The sequence below is a fragment of the Nipponia nippon genome, unplaced genomic scaffold, assembly GCF_047370975.1.
Source record: "Nipponia nippon isolate SJK-2023a ecotype South Korea unplaced genomic scaffold, ASM4737097v1 scaffold_27, whole genome shotgun sequence".
In the NCBI taxonomy this organism is placed as follows: Eukaryota; Metazoa; Chordata; class Aves; order Pelecaniformes; family Threskiornithidae; genus Nipponia; species Nipponia nippon.
In genome coordinates this window covers 5,834,110-5,861,559 of record NW_028262344.1, presented here as the reverse complement: position 1 = coordinate 5,861,559, position 27,450 = coordinate 5,834,110, and the positions used below count along the sequence as shown (strand labels likewise).

Here is a 27,450-nt window from a genome sequence, read left to right as displayed (position 1 = left end):
CTATTCTTCTCATGCTGGTTCTTTATATCCAACAGGTCTGCTTATAGAACAAGGCAGAATCTAATCTGAAGAAGAAAGACATCTGTGACCAATTTTATCACACAGAATGCAAGCCACTTAAACTCAATAGGGCAAAATTACTATCAACTAAATTATACCCAATCCAGACTAACAAGAGAGTCACTTATAGGATAAAGGCTATTTGAGGAAAAAACAAAAACAAACAAGAAAAACGGGATCCACCTGTCCTGATAGGGGAAATATTTCTTTGCTCGTAAGCTGGCAGGACCAATTGAGATGGCTTTAAACTAGAATCGATGGGGGAAGGGGATACCATCAGGAGAGCTGAAGTAAGCCAATGGTTGGCATGGCATCACCTGAGGGTGGCAATGCTAATGGGAACATTTACGCTGCTCCAGGGAGCACTGAGGGTTTAGGAGCACATCTGAAATGCTTGTACACTGACACACACAGTATGAGAAACAAACAAGATGAACTGGAAGCGTTGGTCAGCTCCCAGAGCTACAATATCATTGGTATTAGTGAGACTTGGTGGAATGAGTCCCATGATTGGAGTGCTGGGATGGAGGGCTACAGGCTGTTCAGGAGGGATAGGCAGGGCAGGTGAGGTGGAGGTGTCGCACTATACGTAAGGGAGAGGTTTGATTGCACAGCCCTTACAGTTAGTGATGATGTGGTGGAGAGCCTCTGGGTGAAAATTAGGGAGATGGAAAACAAAGGAGATGTTGTAGTGGGTGTCTACTATCGATAGCCCAGCCAGGATGTAAGCACTGATGAGTTATTCTATAGGTAATTAGGAGAAATCTCTGGATCGATAGCCCTGGTCCTTATGGAAGATTTCAACTTCCCAGACATCAACTGGGAATATCATACTGCTGTGACGAGTAAGTCTGGGAAATTCCTGAAGTTTGTGGAAGATGATAACTTCTTGTCACAAGTACTCAGTGAGCCAACTAGGAAAGATGCCCTCCTAGACTTGTTATTTCTGAATAGAGAAGGAGTCATGATAGTAGGTGGCTGTCTTGGCCACAGTGATCACAAAATGGTTGAGTTTAAAATTTTCAGTGCAATGAGAAAAAAGGTCAGCAGAGTTGCTACCCTGGACTTCAGGAAAGCAAACTTTAAGCTATTCAGGGAGCTACTTAGCAGAGTCCCCTGGGGGATCTGCTTTTGAGGGCTTAGGAGTCCACGAGTGCTGGTCAGTCTTTAAGAACCACCTTTTAGAAGCACAGGAGCAGGCAATCCCATTGTGTTGAAAGTCAAGCAAGCGGAGCAGAAGACCAGCTTGGCTGAACAGGGAACTCCTCGTAGAACTGGAGGAAAAAGAAATGGTATGATCTCTGGAAGCGAGGTCAGGCTTCGCAGGAAGATTACAGAGTCGCAGTTCGCATATGCAGGGAGAAGACATGAAAGGTCAAAGCTCAACTAGAGTTGAAACTGGACAGTGATGTGTCAGGCAACAAGAAAGGCTTTTTTAAGTACATTAATAGCAAGAGGAGGTCCAAGGAAAACATTGGCTTGATACTTGTTGAAGATGGTCATCTGACTAATAGGGAAGAAGAAAAAGAGGAGGCATTCAATGCTTTCTTTGCCTCAGTCTTTACTAATACTGATAGACCTTGGGCTGCCCAATCCTCTGAGTTGGAGGACCACGACTGCGGAAACAGTGACTTTCCATTTGTGGACACTGAAATTGTAAGTGATCAGTTGCATCAGTTGAATGTTCATAACTCCATGGGGCCTGATGGGATTCACCCCAGAGTACTGAAGGAGCTAGTCGATGTTATGGCAGAAGCCCTCTAGATCATCTACGAAAGGTCTTGGGAGTCTGGGGAGGTCCCCGCTGACTGGAAGCTAGCCAATGTTATTCCAATTTACAAGAAGGGCATGAGGGAAGACCCAGGAAACTACAGACCTGATAGTCTAACATCAGTTCCTGGAAAAATTATGGACAAGATCATACTGGATACTACTGAAAGGCATTTAAAGGACAATGCATCAGGCACAGTCAATGTGGGTTCACAAAGGGAAAGTCCTGTCTAACTAATTTGATATTATATAGAAATGATAAGGTCACCTGCCTAGTGGATGAAGGGAAGGCGGTGGATGTAGTTTTTCTGGATTTTAGTAAGGCTTTTAATACCGTCCCTCACAGCATACTTCTGGACAAGTTGTTCAACTGTGAGATGAGCAGGTACACAGTGTGCTGGGTGAAGAACTGGCTGAAGGGCAGGGCTCAAAGGGTTGTAGTGAATGGGGCTACATCTGGCTGGCAACCGGTCACCAGCGGTGTTCCTCAGGGCTCAATTCTAGGGCCAATTCTGTTCAATATTTTTGTCAATGTTCTGGATGCAGGAGTTGAATGCACCATTAGCAAGTTTGTTGATGATACTAAATTGGGAGGTGCTGTTGACTCTCTCGAGGGACAAGAGGCCTTGCAGAGGGATCTAGACAGACTGGAGCATTGGGCTATGATTAATGGGATCAAATTTAACAAGTCCAAATGCTGGATTCTGCACCTGGGATGGAGTAATGCCGGAAACAAGTATAGATTGGGAGAGGAGTGGCTGGAGAGCAGCCTCGCAGAAAGGGATCTGGGGGTGCTGGTTGACAGCAGGCTCAATAGGAGTCAGCAGTGGCCCTGGCAGCCAAGAGGGTGAACCGCATCCTGGGGTGCATCAAACACAGCATAACCAGCCAGTCAAGAGACGTGATTATCCTGCTGTATTCAGCGTTGGTGCGGCCTCACCTTGAGTACTGTGTGCAGTTCTGTGCCCCACAATTTAAAAAGGATGTGAAGGTCCTTGAATGCGTCCAGAGGAGGGCAACAAAAATGGTGAAAGGGCTGGAAAGCATGTCCTATGAGGAGCGGCTAAGGACTTTGGGGTTATCTAGTTTGGAGAAAAGGAGGCTGAGGGACAACCTCATTGTTCTCTACAGCTTCCTGAGGAGGGGAAGTGGAGAGGGAGGTGCTGATTTCTTCTCCCTGGTATCCAGTGACAGGATACGTGGAAATGGTTCAAAGCTGCGTCAGGGGAGGTTCAGACTTGACATTAGGAAACATTTCTTTACTGAGAGGGTGGTCAAACACTGGAACAGGCTTCCTAGAGAGGTGGTCGATGCCCCATGCCTGTCAGTGTTTAAAAGGAATATGGATAATGCCCTTAATAATATTCTTTAACTTTTGGTATACCCTGAAGTGGTCAGGCAGTTGGATTAGATGACTGTTGTAGGTCCCTTCCAACTGAACTATTCTATTCTGTTCTATGTCTGGGGTTACAGGGAATGTCTGAGGCTTCTCACTGAGGATGGGGCAGAGGAAAACTGTCTCCTTGCGTACAGGAGGTGTGCGCTGGTTGGGGAGCTGTGTTACCACCAGGTTAAAGGAGCTGCAGGAGGTCAGACAACTGCACAGCATCAGAGATAATGAGGAAAAGATTAACAGGATCTTCTCAGAGATCCTGCAGAGACAAGAGCCCAAACTCCCACTTGTACTGAAGGAGAGGCAGCCAGTGTCTGTGTTTATCAGGTTGGGAAATGAAGACTACCAAGATGGCAAAGGCTGGAAGCTTGTGATATCTGGCACTGGGAGGACAGCTCCTGCTTCACCAGCAGAGCTGCAATTATAGAATAGGTTCTATAGTTCGGCATCTGGTTGCAGATGAGGGGCTGGGAGCTCTGTCCAATGAAGCATCAGAGCTGGTTGCACCTGAACCATGCAACAGCACCAGGGGGAAGTGGTGAGTGATAGTAGTGGGACACTCCCTTCTGTGGGGAGATGCTGACCTGACCTGCTGAACAGGGAGGTTTGCTGCTTGCCAGGAGCTCAGATCCAGGATGTTAATGAGAGACTGCCAAGGCCTGCCCAGCCCTTGGACTATTATCCCCTGCTGCTCATCCACATAGGAACCATGCTGTGATACTGACAGAAATGCTGCTTTTCTAACACAAGGGTTTATAAACATTTCTTATATCATGCTTTCTTTCCCACATGTTTTTAATTACAGAATAGTGACAACTTCACCTAATTTAAGGGTGTCACTAACAGTGCTATCAACGCCTATGTTAAATGAGCACCTGGATCTCTCTTCTTTGGGGGGAAGGGGGATGGACACAGGATGGGGGGACAGGACAGTTCTCCCCCCAGAAGCTACAGAAAACATGTACATGCGTTTGTCAGTCTAGGATGCCAGTAAAAAAAAAATCCAATAAACCTCATTTCTTTGTGGCAAGCCATGAATAAATATGATTAAAAGAATTCTAAAGCTTCCTAGCTGTAGGCAAAGAAATAAGTCATGAGGAACTTAATTATTTATTATGACCATGCATTTTTCATGGGTCACATCAGATAAGGGGTGATTTCCTCAACCCATTTCAAGTATACCACACTGATGTGAAGACCATGTTCATAAACTGAAATTGCATAACACAAATAAGGAAAAAAATCTATTTAAGATTGGTTTGTGATAACTGTTCAACACTAGAAATGAAATCAATCAAATAAGAGTCACAGTACTATTTAAAAATAAGGTAGTTACATGGAAGGCTAATGAAAAATACTTTTTCTTCTTTATGGCTTTTTTAATTTCATGCATTTCACAGGACTGCATAAGTGGTAGACATCTTTTGCTTGGTGTGCATTTCCCCTACACACAACAAAAAGAGAACTTGAATTCAAGAAGATATAATAATGGGACTTTTTATAGTCACGGGCAATGGCAAAAAGTTTGGGGGCATAGAAAATACCTAAATCCTGAGAAAGAGAAAAATGTGGCTTGAAATCAAATTGAGTGTGCTCTCCTTCAATGTCAACCAACATAAAAAACAGTCATGCTAGTCTGTGCTTCTGTTGAAAACAAACCATAACTTACTTGTGTCTGAAAGCAGAGACAAAGGAGCAATACTGGCAGCTGTACTTGTCTTCCCGGGTAAACATGGCCAGAGCCAAGTGACTCCTCTCATGAGATCGCAGACCCTGCATAGACATCAAAACCCGGTCACACTGGCTGCAGTGGTAGCCCCCAGGCCTGGTTTCATCTTCCAAGGATGCTCCAGATTCAACTTCTGTAAATTCCACAGTGCCAGGGTCTTTGGCTCCCTCAAAACCCTCCAAAGTTGTGCTTGAAGAATCTTCAGCTTCCTGCTAAAAAACACATATCCCCCCCAAAGCCATCAATTCTCTCTCCCTTCTGCCCCTCAGTCTCTCCTATGTATTAATTTTAATATCTAGGTTTCCCACTGCATTTACTTTCTAAAGGTATCTCTACCATACTACACTAATGACTTTCTGTATAAAGAGTCTAGTCTTTAATTATATACACACACACACACACATTAAAAAACAAACAAACCATCTCTTGGTCCCTTTCCTAAGTGTTAATTAGCATAGCACGCATTTTGCAGCAACATTAAAACTGAAAAGTAAATTTATATCATGTTTTTTGGGTCTTTGATTTTAGTTTTTGTTCCCTGCTGTTTAGTATCTACTTGCTCAAAAGATGGTATTGACCCCACATAAGCTTTACTTGAGAAGCAGGGAAAGAGCAGGAATCATTTGATAGAAGGGAAGCATCCCATTGTGTCTTCTATCTGTATTGGATAAACTAAAGGAAGGTCAGTGGAAGGACAATGAAAGCTCTTAGGTAGAACTGTTTAAACTCTGAAAGACTCAGCTACTTTACACAGCACACAGTTGATGTCATGAAATAGGCATGCTTTAGGTCACATTCTAAGGACTGCAGAATGAGATTTTGCTGAGTACTCACTACAGCAAGAAAAGGAGGAGAACTGATTAACCAGTTCCTGCAACCTTACTGCACCTGAACTCCCCCTGCTGATATCCTGTAAAGCTGGCTGTGGAGCACAGTCCATCCTCAGAGACATTCTAGGTGGTCTTCACTTGCATAGGTAGGAAACAGCAGTACATTTACAATTAACTACTTGAATTGGACCCCTGGTTCAGCTGGCTATTTGAATATGTGTTTGCAGCACTATAATTTCACTTTTGCATATGGGTTGGAGGAAAAAAAAAATAGAAAAAAACCCCACACTTTAAGGATCTAAGAAAGCAGAAAAGTAGCCCAGAACAGCTGAGGGAGAAGCTCCTGCTCATAAATCAAGCCTTTCAATCATCCATGATATCAACTCCTTTGTGGCAAAGAAGAAATGAGAATTAAATAGTTTTTGTGCCCCAGATGGAGAGCAGAAGAAAGTCAAAACATCTTAAAGTAAACAAAATGTGCTGCAGAAACCTGAAGAATTAGATTAGAATGTCATGCTTAACTGTTCAGAATATCCAATCCAAAACCCATTTGACTCCATGGGAGCCCTCTACAGGCTTTCAGTTAGGCCTTAATATCAAACAAAAAAATGCTGTCAATTCACAGAATTCTCACCTTTACTGTAGCTGACACAGAAGAAACATTCCCATACTGGACATGCTTGCGGAGATGATTACAGATGGCTCGAAGCGTTGGATGAACTTCCACACAAAATTTACATTTGTAGCCAACTACTTTCCTCTCCTTAAGTTTTGAAGCATCTTCTAAGTGTCCAAAAGCCTATTGAAGCATATGAGTATTAATCAGTTATACTAATGTAATACTGAAACATGCTTCTGATATCTCACTTTTAGGAATATACCCAGACCAGATTTTGCACCTTAAGGGAAATTGCATTTAGTGTACACATGTGTATTGGGTCTGGCTGAGATGGAGTTAATTTTCCCCATAGCAGCCCTCATAGTGCTGTGCTTTGTATTTGTAGCTAGAAAGATATTGATAACACGCCAGTGTTTTGGCTACTGCTGAGAAGTGCTGGCACAGCATCAAGGCTGTCTCTCCAACATTCCCCCCCTCATCCCCAAAGGCCAGTAGGCTGAGAGTGGGTAAGATCTTGGGAGGGGACATAGCCAGGACAGCTGACTCAAATTGACCAAAGGGATATTCCATACCATATGAAGTCTGCTCAGAAATAAAAGCTAAGAGAAAGGGGACACACACACACACACATTCGTTATTACATTTGTCTTCCGGAGCAACTGCTATGCGTACTGAAGCCCTACTTCCTGGGAAGTGGCTGGACATCACCTGCTGATGGGAAGTAGAGAATAAATCTTGTTTTCCTTTGCTTCCGCACGTGGTCTTTGCTTTTGCTTTATTAAACTGTCTTTATCTTGACCTACGAGTTCTTTTCCATCTTATTTTCTTCCCCCCCCGTCCTGCTGAGGAGAGGGAATGATAGAGTGGCTTGGTGGGCTCCTAGCATCCAGCCAAGGTCAACCCACTACAACATGCTATTGTGAAAAACTTCAACATCAATTTGTGCTGACTTCTATTAAAGCCCTCAAAATGGGTGGACAGGACATGTACACAGGAAAAACCTTGAGTTTCTGCATAATAGTAGTCCCCTATAAGACCATTCAACTTAACTTACAAGACCAAACCATGCTCTTTCACGGTTCCCCCCCCGCCCAATTATATGCTTTTCTACAGCAAGTAGAGTTAATCCAGATGAGAAGGGTACAGAAAAGAGTAGCAGAATTTGGTTTTCTGTTCACAGGAACACTTGCCCAAAGCTTGAAGTTATTGGATAGATGCACATAAACATCAGGTTCTTTATCAGAAAATGTACTGAAATAGATAAGCTTGAGAAGGAAATTGGTGTGTTATTTCAAGGTATATTGATGAGCACTAGAATGGGACATTTGCTAAAGAATCTATGAGAAAGCAAACAGCAGCCTTGCAATAGAAGAATAAATAACTGTCAGATACAGATAGCCATCCATAAGGGAGGGAGGAAGGAAGAAAGATAGGGAAAATCCTGAAGGAAACAGTTGGAGGGAACAGAGTTTCCCATGGAGCCTAGGAATAGGTGAAGAATGAAGGAAATTAAAGCAGGATATGTAACCGACTTATAGACCCCATTGACATGCTGAGTCACTCATTAATCTGTGTTCATTTGGCTGTCAAAGAGAACATGCAAGTGGGTATTAGTAATAAGGAGCCTCTTGGGGTATAGAAGAACAGCTTTTGGTTTGTTTTTCTCCCCGGGGAGACGAAGCAGAGAAGGAGACCAGACACACAGATCCTTACCCTCTCTTGTTTGAAATCTGTAAAAGCACCATCTGCATATTTCTGCTTGCTCAAAAGCTGTTTCCTCCTCTCCTGACGTTTGGCACGCTTCTGGAATTCTTCATTGTGACTATTCAAGTGTGAGGTCAGCTCTGCCGTGCTATGCAATTTAGTATCACAGTGCTTGCACTGGTAGACAGCATTATGAGAGCGGATGCCACTTCCCAGTATGGTAAAGTCTCTCTTCAAATCCTTGCTGTGGTGGTCAGTGTAATGCATGCACAGCAGCTCTGCTGTGCTGAAGGATAGCTTGAAACATTTTATGCATCTGAAGGGAAGCCACTCAGTTTCCTGAGCCTTGCTCTCCACCTCAGGCTTTTCAATGTCATTCCTTTCCTCAGCTGGAGTTGACTTTTCATGTTCATCAGCATACACAGCAGTGAAGTAGCCCCCCAGCTTGCTTGCATGTTGTTTCTTAGGGAAAACACCAGGGTGACGCTTCATGTAGTGGGACACAATACCTTTTTTGCTAAAAGATTGAAAGGAACAAAGTGAGCATTTCTTCTTTTCCACAGCCCTCCTCAGCTCCTCACTTAACTGAGGAGTGTCATCTTTGGGAGGTGATGGAATGATCACTTTATTGGGTTTGTCGCTTACTGTCCTGGAGGCTGCTAAACAATGAGTGTAGTAAGCATCAATGTCATGCCTTTTCTGGTAGTGTGCTGCGAGCCCTTTGCGGATAGGGTTGGTGTAGGAACACAAAGCACACTTGAAGAGGTTGTTCTTGCCTTCTGGTTGTGCCCGAACATTATTATGTTTAATGCGGTAATGCCTGGCTATCCCCTTCCGGGTAGAACAGAAGTATTTGCAGAGCTGACACCGGAACACTGTGTGAGACACTAAGTGAGAACTGGAGAAATGAGGTGCTGAGATAGAGACTTCTCCAACACCATCAGCAGCAATTTCTGGGGAGGTCCTGATTTCAGTTACCGTGTCTGGCTCCACTGAGGCAGATACCTTTGGAGGTGACTGAGCAAAAACATCAAATTCAGGCTGATTATGGTATTTCTCATAGTGAATTTTGAGCTTCTCCAGTGTGCCATGGGTATAAGGGCATAGTTTGCACCGGTACGCACCATAGCCTTGTTTGAAAATCCTACTGGTCTCTTCTATGTCATTTTGGGCAATGTCATTCGACTGTTCCACATCATGCACAAAGTCTTCAGCAGTGACCTTTACTGATGGGTGCCGTTTCTGGTAATGTGTGAGGACACCATGAATGCGTGTATTAATGTATGGGCAATGTCTGCACTTGTACACAGCCCCTGGGTTTATGTCTATGTCCTGTGCAAAGTCAGCAGCTTTCACTTTCATGCCAGGATGCTTTTTGCCGTAATGTGTCAGGAGGCCATGCAAGTTATTGTACTCAGACTGGCAAACTGTACACTGATATGGAGTGGAGGAGATGGCAGGGTTTGCAGAAGCCAGCTGAATAGTTTTTTCCTGGGAAAGGCTGGGGTCCTCCACATCCTGGTCCATCTGTGATGTTACCTGGTTTTCAGAATTAATCCTGACCCTAACTTCATCAAGCTGTGTGCCAATTTTCTCAGCAGCATCTTTCTCCTTAATGATATCTAACAATACAGATTCATCCCCATTCATAGCCCAAGGGTGAAAAGCCTGGTAGTGATTAGTAATATCCCAAATGGAAGATGCTTCAAAAATGCAGTCTCTGCATTTATAGGTCTTTGCCTCTGTTGACATCACTAGGGTAGGAGGGGAAGGATCTGGACCTGCCCAGAGTTTAGTTGCCATATATGTATAGTCAACATAATGTTCAGGATGTCTTCTTTGGTAATGCACAAGCAAACCACTTGGTTCCGTATGTGAATAAATGCACCATTCACAGTGATAACCAGCTTCTATCAAGCCATCCAAAAATGCCCATCTCAGAATGGATGTGACCGTGGCCTTCAGATTCGGGTGGTCTTTCTTAATATGCTTCCTCAACGCATAGAAGTAAGGTGATGTGTAGCTACACTGCCTGCATTTGAGGGCTCTCAGCTTTGTCTTGTCCTGTTCAGTGCTGGAGGTGTGAGCAGGCATGCTGCCAGATGATTTCTTCTGGTTATGATCACAAAGGCTTCTAATGGTGGCTGTATGCTGCCTAATCACATCTGCGTTGGCTTTGAAATCACGATGTTTCTTTTGATAATGAATGAGCACACCTTTCACGGTCCGGTTTCCATAATCGCAGTGCTGGCAAAAGAACATTTCATTCTCAAGGGGATTCACAGAGCTTTCAGAACTGCCCCGGCTCAACTGCTGCACTGACACTGGCAGTTTCTGAATCCCAGGTGGCAGCTCACCAGCCTTCATCATTGCTGCAGTAGGGGGTGCCTGCCTGATGTACTTGGCAGTGACCTTTATTTCCGGATGCCTTTTCTGGTAGTGGACAAGCACTCCCACAACTGAACGGTTGTTGTATGAACAGTGTTTGCAATAGTAGAGTTCAGGAGCAAGGTCTGGGGGCAGTGGTGGGGGAGGTGGAGGTTGAGAAGCCAAGTTGGACAGTTTTGAGGAGACAGACACCCCCATCTCAAAAGACATTTGAGCCAAGGCAGAGCCCCTGTCAACAGAAGCTATATGCATGGTCTTCTGAATTCTGAAATATGATGCTTTTTCTTCAGGGTGTTTTTTCTGGTAATGCACCAGAACTGAATGCATGTTAGGGCTTGCAAATGAGCACACATCACAGTCATAAACAACCACAGAATTGACCGAAGGCGCCTTCTGATTTTCACATTCAGGACTAAAACTCTTTGTGGCACTTTTGTTAAAACTTGCTGGCACAGTAGTCCCATGAGCCACAGGGGTGGAGGTTGCCATAGTTTTTGGAGCAGAATTCAAGATCTCTCTCAGTGTCTGAGACTCTGTGTTTAGCCCCTCTTGCTGCTCAACAACATAGCTTGAAAATATCATTGCATTGTTAATTTTCACTGTTGGATGCATTCTTTGGTAATGCGGCATCAGGCTTCTAACATTTGGGCTAGTGTAAGAACAGAAGCGACAGCGGTAGATCAGATCAGAGTGATCAAAGTTCAATACATTCATAGCTTCAGGGTGATGCTCTCCATAGTGTTGCTGCAGGTCTTCAAAGTTCGTATAGTCAATATAACACTCAAGGCATCTGTATACTGCACTGTGATCATTGGGATCCAAGATATACCTAAAGCTGAATTTTATGTAGGGGTGCATCCGTTGGTAGTGGGTGCTAACACTCCTGGCAGATTTGTTGCTAAAATCACAGTGTTTACAATAGTAAAGCCTGCCAGAATCGTTAATCTCCACATTTTCGTTGTTCTGATCAGAGCCATACATATTTGGCTGGCTTCCCAGAACAGAGGCATTAGGGCTCTGTTGGTCTTTCATGTTAATGGCAGAAAAATAATCTTCCTCATCTTCAGATAAAGTAAGCTCGATCTCTGCTCCATTGGTGGAATTATAATCATGATGCATGTTTCTGAAGTTTGCATCCTTCTGAGAATCATTAGTCTCTCTCCCCCACATTTGCTGGAGTGCATAAGAACTAGAAACCTCCACCATTGGTTCCGTTTGTTCTTCTTCTCTGTCCAATTCCACTTCTATCTCCACCTCATTGTCTTCCTCCTCTTCCTCATCATCCTCTACATTAATCACAGCATCTTCTTGCTGTTTGTTTTGGTTTATTTTGCTCTGCAGGTTGCTTGCTATTTCATCAATTCTAGTTCTTTTCTTCACTGGTGAGAGATCCAAAGGGGAGTCATTTGACACCTTCCGAGTGACCTTAGCAACAAAGTTATTTTTAGACGAGAGACCAAGAATTGAGGTCTGGCTTTTCTTCACTGTGCTGACAGAGGTGAGAGTATCTGCCTCGCTCTCTTGTGGCATGCTGGATGGCAGTCCGTCATATTTTGGTAAGTTGTCACAAAATGAGTGCTTGTGCTGCTGATGAACTCTGAGGCCTTTCAAAGTAGTGGTAGAATAGTTACACATTGTGCACTTATAAGGATGCTGTGAATGGGGTTGAGGCAACTGCTGCTGTTGCTGCTGCACTGTTTCCGTCATCCCAGATGACTTCCTTCCATTTATATTTCCACTTTCATAAGAAACCGTGTTGTCATTCAAAGAGGAGACAATGTTTTCACTCTGAGAATTCACAGTGTCCCAGTCTGATGTTGTACCTGCATGACATTGCCTATGAGCTCCAAACTTTAACGAACTCTTACAGGTGAAAGGGCATTCATCGCATTTGTATACAGCTGTCTTCCCAGACAGGTGGATATTCTCAATGTGACGGGAGATGCTTCGGCGGTGCATTGTGAGGAAAGGGCAAAAGGGACATTGGAACCTGTTCATGTATCTTCTAAAGGGAATCCCTTTTGTTTCCAACAGCTTGTTGCCATCAGATCCCATCAGTTGCTCTGCAGATATTCCTGAAGTCTGGTGGTCCACTGAGTTCAAGTCATTCTCGTTGTCCACTTCATTTAGTTCTTCGTCTGAGCTGGAGTCATTTAGCATACTGTTTGTTTCCAAGTCAGCAGAAGAATTTGTCATGTCAGCAACTCCACAGCGGGATCTGTCAGACAAATTAACTATGCTCGAGTTGTGAGGTAATTTAGACTTCATTTGAGGATAAGACACAGAAGAAAACTTAGAGGATATAGAAGAGTTGGGCCTGATAAGGGAATTGCCTGTAGAGCTTCTGAAGTTTGAGACATCAGCATTCAACATATCACGTTCTGTCATATTCATAGAGATACAATTAGAGTTTTGGGAGGCATTCTGGGCACTCTTACTTTGCACATCAGGCCCACTGGTTCTGTCTTGTTCCTGCCTCAAACTTGACAGTATTTTTACCATGCTGCGGTGCTTCTTCATCATATGGTCACACCAGCGCTCCCTTCGAGGTGTCTGGTAACTGCACCATTCACAGCAAAAGTTGCCTCTGGACTTTGTTAGAGGCTTGACCATGGACTCCAAAATGCTCCGTTCTACCACCTCTGCGGGCAATTCCTTGCAGGGTTCCTGCACTGGCTCAGAGGCAGATGTCAATTCAGATACAGCAGAGGTAGCAGTAAGAGTTAAACTCTCCTTCAGATTGTTTTTGTGATACATTTTCTGGTGCTTAATAATCCTTGCGCGCCTTGGTGATTTGTAGGTGCAGAACTGGCAAGAGAAAACTTTACCAAACCCCTCGTGCATCATGATGTTGTAATTTAAGGATCCAGCAGTGTGTGACCCTACTGAGCTCCCCCCAACTTGTGCTCCATGAACCTTGCGAGTGTGCTCTATGAGGAGGTTTTTAGATCGAAAGTAACGCACACAGAATTTGCACTGGAAAAACTTGTTGGTTGGTTTAGGATTTGGAGCCATATGTTGACCATAAAAACTTTGGCTCTGGCTATAATAACTTCCAGTCCCCATCTGAGTTGTTGTATTTTGCCCTAAAATAAGAATGAAAAAGTAAATATGTAAATAAGTACAATTAGACAGTTTCCCCCCCATCTACCCTGTATGCATATGAATACACACACATCCCAAACACATTAATCACACCAGGATTCCCTCACTTATTTATGATTAGACCTGTGCATATGAGAATGGTCAGAAAACTAACAGATGGTACATAATTTGGGATAGACAATTTCCAAAATAAGCTTCTTGAAATAAAAAGGTACACTAATAAAGTTCAAAACTCTTCTAGAGCTCATGGTGGTGTAAAGCAAGGAAAAGAAGCAATATGAAGAAGCATGTGAAAAATAGCAAGATGACAAATCCACGCATTTGCATTTACAGAAACAATATGGCTGTAACTAAACACCATTCACTTCACTACCATAGTGATAAAGATAACAGTTTTTAAAAATCACACTGAAACATACCAATGCACTGAAATAAGTCACATGTGAGATAGGGGCTTAGGGTTGAGGTTTACCTGTTATTTCATCTGCAACTGTAAATTCATCCTTTACAGAAGAAAATTCAGTCTCAGTCTGGTTGCTAGCATTCATGGAGCCAGACCTTGGCTGGCTAGGGTTTTCCTCAGAGACATCTGTTGGCTGCAGAAAAGCAGTATGAACATCCTGAATGTGAGCTTTTAGGTCTTCATAGGATGGAGCTCGGAAATCACAGCCATCACACTGCAGCACCTCCATGGTTCAGGAATGATCTTTTGCATTAGAAAATTCTGCAAGAAAAACAAGGAAAGGAGAAGGAAAGAGGCAGGGGTTTGTTTTGGTTTGTTTTTCTCTGTTTGGTTGGTTTTGGGAGTTTTTTTGTTTTGTTTTTGCAGAAATGTCATTCAGTGAATTCTGAAAATATATTAACACCAGGCTTCCTATCACATGACTTAATGATTTCCAGAAATTCCATAATTACTGCAGCCTAAAACTCAACATTTAAGAGGTATCAAGGCAATTTTGATTCAAAGAAAGCCCTATCTAGGTAACTTGCAGGTTGCTGTTATCAGTGCTACAGTCAACCTTCTGACAAATGACTACTGTTTCAATGGACTTTGTCCTCTAGGCTTTTCCATTACTCAGGAAAGAGCTGTTGTTAGGAAGTTTGTCTCATTCAGAGACTAGCGGCTATATGCTAGAAGAACCACCACATTACTCCCAAACATTCATGCACTGAAACTTACAAACAGATGACAGTGGTTTCTGCTTCTATAAGACCCACTTTAACCTTCTTGGAAGCTGAGAAAGTCCTGCCAGTTTCATTACCAGTGATTAAAAAAAACCTTAAAATGGAAACACTTGTCTTTATTTTCAAAATCCTAGAATTCCTGACTTCACTGGAAAACATAAGCATAATTGCAAAGTGAGATCTAAATATGTATATTCAGAATAGAATGCTGTGCATTGGAATTAATTCCACCAAACACCGAGAACATCTCCACTCTTTGTTATAACTCTTACAGAGTTCCATTATGGTCTGTCATTGGGGACATATCTTTGGTGGGACAGGAGTTTGAGGAAGCAATGGGCAGTAAGAAGAATAGGAATACTGCAAAAGTACAATGAAAACATAAGTAACAGCGATCTTCCCTAAACACTTCATGACTTCATTGATTAATCCCAAACCTCTGTATATTGTAATGTACAAAGTAACAAAATTTGGTAAGATCGAGTTCAGTATGTGACCAATTAATCCCGCATCACAGAACACTGGGGAGGAATTTATCACTAGACTCTTAGCTTATGTACTGCCATAAACAAGAGGACACACAAAATACAAGAAATGCAAAAGGCTGAGACCCTCCTGCCCTGTACAGCAATTGGGCACAAAAGCAAACTATTATTTTAAAGTAATAACTCATTTATTAAGTTTCCCACACATTGCACTGGGCCAAGATAACCTAGGAGTTCCAGAGGTCCAAGATGCAATAGCAGACAAAAACATTTTACTGTGAAAATTCCGTGTATTTACTGTAGAACGTAAAACTACTTCTATAGCAAGATGAAAACCTGCCGCAGGCAAAACAGTCTCGACTCAGGGAATTTTACTTCATTTAGTTTATTGTCAACTAACATGAACTTTTAATTACTGATTTGGATATCGAGAAAGAAAGAAAACAGTGAAACAAACAATTAGGGAAACACCTTTCCTCCCCCTTTCCCAGGGTCAACTATAAGCCAGACACTTATCATCCACCACCCCCTTAGTCTCAACTCCCCTTGTTTTTGCCACACGTTACACCCAATCAGTTCCAATTCCTTCAGCAAGGTAACAGGCAGCACAGGAGGTTGGGGTCAGCACATAATGGTTTCTTTCTGCCCCTCCTTATTTCTTACTCATCTTCTTCCACTGCTCCTTTCTTCTTACTGCTCTGCTCCAGTGTGGGTTCCACCATGGGCCACAATCCCTTTTGAGGGTGTCACCACTCCTGGAGCACCTCCTTCCAAGAGTGTGCCTCCTACCCCTATTGGCAACTGCCCTTTCTTAAATATGTTTGAGCAGAGGCACCATATGCTCCTCTGATTCTTTGAAAGTTTGGCTCACAATGGGTTCTTTCCATTTGTTTCAGAACTGGCTGGAACTGGCTGTTCATGGCCTCCTCCCACACTGCAGCCCCTTGCTACCAAAACCCAGCCATTTACGCCCAATATAAAACCCAAAAACACTAGGGCACAAAGAGAGGACACTGCATAAAACAATGCTTTGTCTTATAGCCTGCTAAAATAAACTTCTGGCAAGTCTATTTCTGGACAGCGAGCACAGAGACACTCCACATGTTTAATCTACATTACTGTGCTCACTGCAATATGTGTCCCCCACCACCTCCAACAACAACAAAAAAAATAACCAAAAAAAGCAGAAACGGTGCACCAGCTTCTTTTCAGCTAGCAAAGCTGCAATGATTAAGATACTCGAGCTTTTATTTGCAAGCACCAGATCAAACACTGTGGAAGAGGTTACTATCTGTTCTGGAACCAAATTACGGTAGTGAGTGAACCCCCACTCCATGTGTCCTTTAGCACAGTCCATTAGACCTGAAAACTTTTTTTTTTCCATGGAGCAAATGACTCCTGCATTTAGAGCACTTCACAGAAAAGCAGATAATCCATTTTTCACTACCTGTTCCCCAAGCTTAGTCTTCTCATCTCAACCAAACTGTTATCAGGAGCCTCAGACAAGAATGCAGATTGTTATCAGGGGCCTCAGACAAGAACGCACCCAAGGACTGTGACTTTCCAACTGTGACTGGCATATCCTGGGGGAGTGCAGATAAACCCATTGAAACCAAGACAAAGAACCTGAGAAGACAAAACCACTTCTGGAAGAAAAGACTCAGAGTTCATGAAAAGAACACTGAGACACCTCTTCAATAACCACTAGGAACCACCAGGGACCATCGAAGATGCCCCCATGGAAGCCCTGGGAGACTCAGGCCACATGTGTAAAGACTATGCAAATATGATAATTAGTTCCAGGAAATAGAATGTATATGTATAATAATTCCAGGAAATCCAATGCATATGTATGTAACGGGGATATAAGCTTTGACTGATGTAACATACGGCATGCATGTTAGGTGGAACTATCCCCCGTGCATCCAGCGCTGCGATAAAGAGAATGCCTGCTTCTTAATGCTACGTTGGTGTTAAGAGGTTTATTCCCGACTTCGGTGACAAAACAAGCCACAACTCTGCTGAATGTGTTTATCTCACTTTCAAGAGGTGTGAGCCCCCGTACCACTGAAGCTTTAAGACTCCCTAAGCTGCCCCACTCCTCTGAGCTTTGGGAGCAGCCATTTTAGCTCAGACAACTGCACTCAGTGGCTCATAGCTTCTTGCCTGTGCACAACATGGCCTCACTTACCTCTATACAATTTTTTTTTCCCCTTGGATGATACAAAAAACCAAGCCAAAACAAAATAAAAACACCATCATCTAAGAACAGGACTCTCCCTCTTTTGTATGATTTACCTTCCCCCCCCCCAAATAGTATCTGTTTTCATGTGCTGTCAAAACAGCACCTTTTCTTCCTGAACAATCATTTGCAAAGATCTCCAAAAGTTCTTTTAACTCATGAATGATAAATGTGTTTATTAATTCCAGCAACACAGTCTTACACAGTTCTACGGACTTAATCAAAACACAGTAACCTCCCAGCAGGAGGATGGGGAAGCAGAAAGGAGGACACCCTTCAGACTGCCCTGTCCTCGTCCCTTTAGGAGTCGTCTTTCTTCGCACAGAAGACACCCCACTCCCCCTGCCAGATTCCAAAGTCTAATGACCTTTTTTAATCACCAGCCAGCCTGTCTGCATCAGCAAACCCCGGCAGCAGATACACCTTTCAACACAAAGGCTGCAACCACGCCTTTAAAAGAGGTTCCCTGAAAGCTCTATTATGTAGAAGAGGGGGGGAATCTCTCCTCTTTTTAAACTTCGGCCCCTTTAGAAACAACACAAAAACCTTTCTGTGTGTCTTTAGGGAAACTTTAAGCCACTTTACAAAATAAGAACCAGAAGGGGGAAGGGAAAAAAAGGAACTGAGGTTTTTAAAAGGATAAACATAACCGCTTCAGCCTGGTACAATAAGAGGTAAAAACCAACCATCGCTAGTGTATACTGTTAACATTCTTTAATATTCTGACACTGTCGAGACAACAGCCAGCAACCTCGAGGATAACTTCAGAAAAATCTCTAACCCTTCTGCTACAAAGTAAAATAAAGACTTGAGAGATCAGTAATAGCTACTGATTATAAAAAAAGAACCTTTCTAATGAGTTCTAGCTTTAATGTCACAACAATCTCTCACAAAAGCAGCGCAGAATCATAGAAGAGGTTAATCGTACAGCAGCTAAGAGCAACAAATATTAGGTACATCTGAATAGCCTTCAATTTCATATTTTTACCAAGCACCACGTTGAAGTCAGGATGAAGCATTTTGTAAGGAATTCTATTTTAATATTTGCACATTTTTCTGTAACATTCAGATACTGCTCAAAGGAGAAACAAACACAGAAACTTAGTTCGAGCTACACTATCAGTATCAGAAGTGACTACAGAGCTCTAGGGACAGTAGTTAAGGGCATGGGGGGCCCCTGATAATGCATGTCAACAACTGGCTGCAGAACTGGTGTTGGCAACACGGTTTTGGGTTCTATGTCCATGGAACCCTGTTTGCAGATCAATGCCTGCTTGAGACAGATGGGATCTACCTCACTAAGCAGGGCAAAGCTATTTTTGTCAAGAAAAAGGCTGACCTCAGAAGGAGGGCTTTAAACTAAGAATGACGGGAGAAGGAGAGAGTAACCAGCAGCCCTGTGAGGGAGTGACGGACAAGGTCCACAAGCAAAGGGCCTAGGGTGATGTGACAGGAATGGAACACAAAATCAACAAAATGGGGCTTAAACAGGATTACCTCCAGCAATTGCATGCAAGCAAGGAACTGCCTACAAGGCACCATTAAAGAGAAGTCCCCCAAACCTTTTCTAGGAAGTCAACATGCCTCTCTGAAGTGCCTGTACACTAATGCATGCAGTATGGGGAATAAACATGATGAGTTAGAGATTTGTGTGTAGTTACAGGGCTATGATCTTGTTGGGATTATGGAGACGTGGTGGGATGGTTCCCATGACTGGAGTGTTGCAATGGAGGCTCTTTAGGAAGGACAGGCTGGGAAAATGAGGAGGCAGAGTTCCTCTTTCTGTGAGAGAGCAGCTGAAGTGCATGGAGCTCTGCCTGGGGACGGATGAGGAGCCAACTCAGAGTTTATGGGTTAGGACTAAAGAAAAGACAGGTAAGGGTAACATTATAGAATCATATGATCATTTAGGTTGGAAAAGACCTTGAAGATCGAGTCCAACCGTAAACCTAACACTGCCAAGTCCACCACTAAACCATGTCCCTAAGCACCACAGCTACCCATCTTTTAAATACCTCCGGGGATGGGGACTCAACCACTTACCTGGGCAGCCTGTTCCAGTGCCTAACTACCCTTTCGGTGAAGAAGTTTTTCCTAATATCCAATCTAAACCTCCCCTGGTGCAACTTGACGCCATTTCCTCTTGTCCTATCACTTGGTACTTGTAGTAAAGATAAGGGCTGGCGACCGGAAGATCACGCGCTGTACAGAAAGAGTTAAGGGTCGATCCTCCCTTGTCTCCGCCCCTTATAACATGACACGCCTACTGCTGGGGGTATAAAGGTAAACTACTGTGCAATAAACATTGAAGCTGAACACCCACACTGTGTGTGCTGACTGTTCCTTCCCCAGCCCGGGTCGGCTGGAGGTCCGCCGGCACCTCCATGTCCTTCTTGTAGTGAGGGGCCCAAAACTGAACACAGCATTCGAGGTGCGGCCTCACCAGTGCCGAGTACAGGGGCACTATCACCTCCCTGGTCCTGCTGGCCACGCTATTCCTGATGTAAGCCAGGATGCCATTGGCCCTTTTGGCCACCTGGGCACACTGCTGGCTCATATTCAGCCGGCTGTCGACCAACACCCCCAGGTCCTTTTCCCTCAGGGCAGCTCTCCAGCCACTCCTCCCCAAGCCTGTAGCGTTGCATGGGGGTGTTGTGACCCAAGTGCAGGACCCGGCACTGAGCCTTGTTGAACCTCGTACAGTTGGCCTCGGCACATTGATCCAGTCTGTCCAGATCCCTCTGTAGAGCCTTCCTACCCTCCAGCAGATCGACACTCCCTCCCAACTTGGTGTCTTCTGCAAACTTACTGAGGGTGCACTTGATCCCCTCGTCCAGATCAGTCATAAAGATATTAAACAGAACTGGCCCCAGTACTGAGCCCCGGGGAACACCACTTGTGACCGGCCACCAACCAGCTTGCTAATTTATAGAAACTTTTTTTATTGTCTTTTACTGCAGTAGCCAGATTAAGTTCTAGTTGGGCTTTGGCCCTTCTAATTTTCTCCCTGCATAACCTCACGACATCTTTGTAGTCTTCCTGAGTTGCCTGCCCATTCTTCCAAAGGTCATAAACTCTCTTTTTTTTTTTCTCCTGAGTTCCAGCCAAAGCTCTCTGTTCAGCCAGGACGGTCTTCTCCCCCGACGGCTCGTCTTTCGGCACATGGGGACAGCCTGCTCCTATGCCTTTAAGGCTTCCTTCTTGAAAAACATCCAGCCTTCCTGGACTCCTTTGCCCTTCAGGACTGCCTCCCAAGGGACTCTCTCAACCAGACTCCTAAACAGGCCAAAGTCTGCCCTCCGGAAGTCCAAGGCAGCAGTTCTGCTAACCCCCCTCCTTACTTCTCCAAGAATCAAAAACTCTGTCGTTTCATGATAACTATGCCCAAGACAGCCTCCAACCATCACATCACCCACCAGGCCTTCTCTGTTCGCAAACAACAGGTCCAGCGGGGTGCCTTCCCTAGTTGGCTCACTCACCAGCTGTGTCAGGAAGTTATCTGCCACACACTCCACTGTTTCCTCTCTCCTGTATTGCATTTCCAGCAGGCATCTGGTAAGTTGAAGTCCCCCATGAGAACAAGGGCTAGCGATCGTGAGACTTCTCCCAGCTGCTTATAGAATATTTTATCTGCTTCTTCATCCTGGTTGGGTGATCTATAACTTAAACACTTAACCCTACCGTCACCATCATCAAGCTCCAGACAATCAAAACACTCCCTAACATACAGGGCTACCCCACCACCTCTGCTTCCTTGCCTATCCCTTCTGAAGAGTTTATAGCCATCGATTGTGGCACTCCAGTTGTGGAAGTCATCCCACTATGTTTCCATGATGGCAACTATGTCATAGTTTTCCTGCTGCACAATGGCTTCCAACTCCTCCTGTTTGTTGCCCATGCTGTGTGCATTGGTGTAGATGCCCTTCAGTTGGGCTATTGATCCTGCCACCTTTTTGGGGGGAGAAGCCCTAATTCCTATGTGACCATTCTCAGGCACTTCCATGGTTTCTAACACATCCATAGCCCTTGCATCTTTGCTGCCACATGGATCTCCATCCCCTGCCTCCATTGAGATGGCAGATCGAAGGACCTGGCTAGCTCATAGTGGTGGTCTGCTACAGGTCACCTGACCAGGAAGAACAAGTAGATGAGGCCTTCTACAGACACCTAGAAGCAGCCTCACTTTCACAGGCCCTGGTCCTCATGGGGGACTTCAACCACCCCGATATCTGCTGGAGGAACAACACAGCAGGACATAAGCAATCCAGGAGGTTCCTGGAGTGCACTGATGATAACTGCCTCCTCCAAGTGACAGAGGAGCCAACGCGGAGAGGTGCTCTGCTGGACCTCATACCAACAAGGAGGGGCTTGTTGGGGATGTGAAGGTCAAAGGCAGCCTTGGCTGCAGTGACCATGAGACCTGGACTTGAGGAGAGCAGACTTAGGCCTCTTCAAGGTTCTACTTGGAAGAGTCCTGGGGGATAAGTCCCTGGAGGGAAGAGGGGTCCAAGAAAGCTGGTTAATATTCAAGGATCACTTCCTTCAAGCTCAAGAGAGCTCCATTCCAAGGAGTAGGAAGTCAGGCAAAAATGCCAGGAGGCCTGCATAGATGAACAAGGAGCTCCTGGCCAAACTCAAACACAATAAGGAAGCATACAGAGGGTGGAAGCAAGAATGGGTAACCAGGGAGGAATACAGAAACACTGTCCGAGCATCCAGGGACGAAGTTAGGAAAACTAAAATTCAAATCTAATTGAATCTGGCCAGGGATGTCAAAGACAAGAAGGGCTTCTCTAAGAATACAGGTGACAAAAGGAAGGCTAGGGAAAATGTGGGCCCCTTACTGAATGAGACAGGGGACCTGGTGACACAGGACATGGAAAAATCTGAGGTACTGAATGTCGCCTTTGCCTCAGGCTTTACTAGCAAGACCAACCTTCGGAAATCCCAGGTCCCAGAGACCAAGGGGAAAATGTGGAGAAAGATGTACGCTTCCTGGAAGAGGATCAGGTCAGAGAATACTTAAGCAAACTGGACATACATAAGTCCATGGGCCCTGATGGGATGCACCCATGAGTGCTGAGGGGGCTGGCTGATGTCATTGCAAGGCCACTCTCAATAGTATTTGATCGATCGTGGTGATTGGGAGAAGAGCCTGAAGACTGGAGGAAAGCAAATGTCACTCCTGTCTTCAAGAAGGGTAAGAAGGAGGATCCAAGGACCTACAGGATGGTCAGCCTCACCTTGATCCCTGGGAAAGTGATGGATCAGCTAATCCTGGAAACCATTTCCAGGCACATTAAGAACAAGAAGGTGATCAGGAGTAGCCAGCATGGATTCACCAGGAGGAAGTTATGCTTGACCAACTTGATAACCTTCTACGATGAAGGGACTGGCCTGGTAGATGAATATCCCCACCTTCCTTCTTCTTCCCTGGCATAGTCAGCAGTGGATATTGTCTGCCTGGACTTCAGGAAGGCCTTTGACACTGTCTTCCATAAGATCCTCATAAAGAAGATGATGAAGTATGGGCTGGATGAGCAGACAGTGAGTGGGATTGAAAACTGTCTGAACGGCCAGGCCCAGAGGGTGGTGATCAATGGCACAAAGTCTAGTTGGAGGCCAGTCACTAGCAGTGTACCCCAGGGGTCAATACTGGGTCCAGTCCTGTTCAACATCTTCATTAATGATCTGGATGATGGGGCAGAATGTACCCTCAGCAAGTTTGCTGATGATACAAAACTGCGAGAAGTGGCTGATACGCCAGTGGGTTGTGCTGCCATCCAGAGGGACCTCAACAGGCTGGACAAATGGGCTGAGAGGAACCTCATACAGTTCAACAAGGGGAAGTGCCAAGTCCTGCACCTGGGGAGGAACAACCCCAGGCACCAGTACATGCTGGGGGCCACCCAGCTGGAAAGCAGCTTGGCAGAAAGGGACCCGAGGGTCCTAGTGGACACCAAGTTGCACGTGAGCCAGCAACGTGCCCTTGCTGCAAAGAGGGCTAATGATATCCTGGGCTGCATCAGGAGAAGTGTTGCCAGCAGGTCAAGGGAGGTGATCCTTCCCCTCTACTCAGCACTGGTGAGGCCACACATGAAGTACTGTGTCCAGTTCTGGGCTCCCCAGTACAAGAAAGAGATGGAACTACTGGAGACAGTCCAGTGAAGGGCCACAAAGATGATTAAGGGACTGGAGCATCTCTCCTATGAGGAAAGGCTGAGAGAGCTGGGACTGTTCAGCCTAGAGAAGAAAAGGCTCAGGGAGGATCTCTTCAATGTATATAAATACCTGAAGGGGGGGTGCAAAGAAGGGGGTGCCAGGCTCTTTTCAGTGGTGCCCAGTGACAGGACCAGAGACAATGGGCACAAATGGAAACACAGGAGGTTGCATCTGAACTTAAAGAAACTCTTTTTTAACTATGAGGGTGACTAAGCACTGGAAAGAGTTGCCTAGAGAGATTGTCGAGGTTTCCTCCTTGGAGATATTCAAAAGCCATTTGGACAGAGTCCTGGACAACTGGCTCTAGGTGGCTCCACTTGAGCAGGGGGTTTGGACCAGATGACCTCCAGAGGTCCCTTCCACCCTCAACCATTCTGTGATTCTGTGTCAAGACACAGCAAATAAAGGAGACAAAGATTTGCACATTTGTGCACTGAGATGTGCTACGGTCATGCTATTTGTACATTTCAGTTACTTAAATAAAACTTGCATTCCCTAATCAATGTAATTTCCAAATAGTACTAACAGCAAAATTTGGGGGAAGATTGGAAGTGGCGTGGGGTGGTGGAACACTGGAACATGTTGTCCAGAGAAGCTGTGGATGTCCCACCCTTAGAAGTGTTCAAAGTAAGGTTGGATGGGGCTTTGAGCAACCTGGTCTAGTGAAAAATGTCCCTGCCTACGGCAAGGTGGTTGGACTAGATGATCTTTAAAGGTCCCTTCCAACCCAAATCATTCTATTATTCTGTTATTTGCCCACTGACTCACTGGTCGAACAGCAGCCAGCATCTTTACCCCAGGTATGAGAATATACACTTCTGCAGTATTTGACAAATTGCCTTTAACAGTTATCTCACACCAGTGATTATCACTAGGATTGCAAAAAAAACTCCTCACTCCCAAAAGATCCTCTCCCTCTGTGCAAGTGCAAGGCCTCTATCCATTTGGGACAGTGATAGAAATCTGCTGGTCACAGCTTTGCTGAACAATGACATCCCTGAATGGAAGGAACAGCACTTTGACACAAACATTTACATGTTGTCCAAAACACTTTGTACCAAATTTTAATTTCATATATACACACACTGAAATACAATACATTGGGAAGAAATGTATTGTAAAGAAATGTATTGTAAGAACCTTGCTTCTTTCTCCCCCACCTCAACTTCTGTCTCCACCCAGTTGCTCCTTTCAAGAAACACTATTTTCTGTAATTTTTAACAAGCCTAGATATAAAATATTTAAAATAAGGTAAGTATATTGGCTCAACCATCATCATTTATGCAATACACAGATATTCGTATCTAGCAGAAACTAAATGGAACATCCACTTAAAGAAAAAGTCTTGTCTATAAAAGAAGCATTTTTTTTTTAATACAGGAAACAAACAAATTCTCTGTTAACCGTGCATCTCATCTCTCAAATAGTTAGCATACTGTCCTGGTTTCAGCTGGGATAGAGTTAATTTTCTTCTTAGTAGCTGGTATGGTGCTGTGTTTGGGATTTAGGATGAGAATAATGTTGATAACACACTGATGTTTTGGTTCTTGCTGAGCAGAGTTTACACCAGTCAAGGACTTTTCAGTTTCCCATGCTCTGCCAGGTGCACAAGAAGGTGGGAGGGGGCACAGCCAGGACAGCTGACCCAGACTGGCCCAAGGGCTATTCCATACCGTATGGCGTCATGCTCAGTATATAAACTGGGGGAAGAAGAAGGAAGGGGGGACGTTCGGAGTGATGGCATTTGTCTTCCCAAGTAACCGTTACGCGTGATGGAGCCCTGCTTTCCTGGGAATGGCTGAGCACCTGCCTGCCAATGGGAAGGAGTGAATGAATTCCTTGCTTTGCTTTGCTTGTGCGCGCAGCTTTTGCTTTCCCTATTAAACGGTCTTTATCTCAACCCATGAGTTTTCTCATTTTTACTCTTCTGATTCTCTCCCCCATCCCACCGGGGGGGAGTGAGCGAGCGGCTGTGTGGTGCTTAGTTGCCAGCTGGGGTTAAACCATGACACATACTAAACTTGTGGATGCTGCTCTTTCCCCTATTCCAGCATCCAAATTAAGGAGAGATCTATTATTAAAGCTGAGTTATATCAAAAGTGGCAAGATGTTAAAGCCTCTAATGGTGTTCTTCCGTCCCAGTTCATTACTTCTTGCCTTAAATAAGCTCTTTGAGGGTTAATCACCAAGATCCATTTTCTTTTTCTTCCTCCTGAGAAATACCAAACAGGAAATGGATCACAAAGAAGGGGAAAAAAAAAAAAAAAAAGAAAAAAGACAACTAAGACTTTCATCATGCAAATGAGGCCCATAACTAGGGTGACAAAAATTATAACCAATTGTATAGCTTAAAAAAAGCTACAGTCCCTACATGTAGACATCAGAAATATATTGTGGCTATTTTCCCCTTTTTACAAATTCATTGTATAACATCTTATTTTTCCTGCCATTATAAATACTTCAGAATTTCAAGCATTTGAACCAAAGTAGTAAGAAAAAATAAATTTAAAATTAAGAAATGGCTTTCTACTGACTTAGGCTTACTTTCACTTTGAGAATAGCGGGACTACATTGGTTTCATCCTCAAAATATGGGTAAAAGTTGGGAAAGAGAAAATTAATGGCAGTTTCCCAAAAACTTTATTCCTGGCAATGTGTATAAATAATCAAACTACATATGAGGAAAATTACCTTTCTTGTCACAAGGAAGGTTAAGATCAAGACTAGTTTATCAAGAGAGAAGTACCCTCACCCTCCAATTCAGAATATATTGTTCTTACTTTCTACTTAACCCTATGAACTAAACAAATAGCTTCTTGTAATTTACAAATGAATCATTAATGATCTTAGCCACCTCAGGCCCTCACCAACTTCAAACCTGGCCCTCATATGTTTTATTTAAATTCTCTGAAGGAGAAAGGCACATCATTATGGAAAATCAGGGGACAGTGAACTTCAGAGAAAGGCCTTGGATTAAGTTTCCTTAACCTTAGGAAATGTGTAATCTGGAGACTAACCCCAAAACCTTGATATTTTTAAGGCAGAAAAAGTAAAGAATCCAACACAGTTCCCCAGAGAGCACTTAGTCTTAAAGCAAGGTAAATACAGGAAGAGATTTTCAGCTTTCCAGGCCTAAGAAGAGAGGCTGAAAGAATGAGTCCCAGGAAGAAGGACTTTTTGGAAAGCTCACATGAATATGCTTACTTGACAATGGGAACTTCTCAAACGAAGGAAAAAAAATGCCCCCCAAAATACATCAAGGTATTTAGATAAATTCAAGAAAAATCAAAGGGTCCAAAGGCAGGAAAACCCTAAACTTGACCAGGATTTTGTTTTCATATATATTTATGAAGAAGCAATATAGTGAAGTCTAAGGGGAGGCACTATATAAAATGTCAAGAAAAAGCCTTCTTAAGCTTTGGCCTGAGAAAGTCCCTTATTTTACTGCAACTCCAAACATGTAGTAGAAGATACAGTGCTGCTGGACATAAAGTCTTTGCTGTCAATGCTGTTCACCACCACCAGAGGTTCATCAATACCTGGAAAGCAGACTAAGCAGTAGTTCTCAATCTCCACTGCCTTGTTAGAGTCATGCCTTTATTTGGATTGACAGAAACAGAGGGAGGGATGGGGGGGGGGGGGGCAGAGGGGGAAAGTCAGACAGAGCAGGAGAGCAAGAGGGAGGGAGGGGGAGGGAGAAAGGGAGCCCACAGGAGACA

General features: G+C 44.2%; 1 protein-coding gene across 6 annotated transcripts in view; it reads right to left on the bottom strand.

The window, feature by feature from the left end:
* LOC104010611 (zinc finger protein 462) overlaps positions 1 to 27,450 on the bottom strand; it is a 114,114-nt gene that overhangs the window by 70,615 nt on the left and 16,049 nt on the right. For 4 of the 6 annotated variants that reach the window (XM_087762882.1, XM_087762883.1, XM_087762878.1 and 1 more), the window contains exons 2-5: positions 14,071 to 14,322; positions 8,115 to 13,579; positions 6,417 to 6,581; positions 4,893 to 5,164 (exon numbers count right to left, since the gene is read on the bottom strand). In XM_087762882.1, coding sequence (XP_087619008.1) covers positions 4,893 to 5,164; positions 6,417 to 6,581; positions 8,115 to 13,579; positions 14,071 to 14,290 — 6,122 coding nt within the window. In that variant the 5' untranslated portion in view covers positions 14,291 to 14,322. The remainder of the gene's footprint in view (positions 1 to 4,892; positions 5,165 to 6,416; positions 6,582 to 8,114; positions 13,580 to 14,070; positions 14,323 to 27,450) is intronic. The other 2 variants (XM_087762880.1, XM_087762881.1) reach the window with 2 other exon arrangements.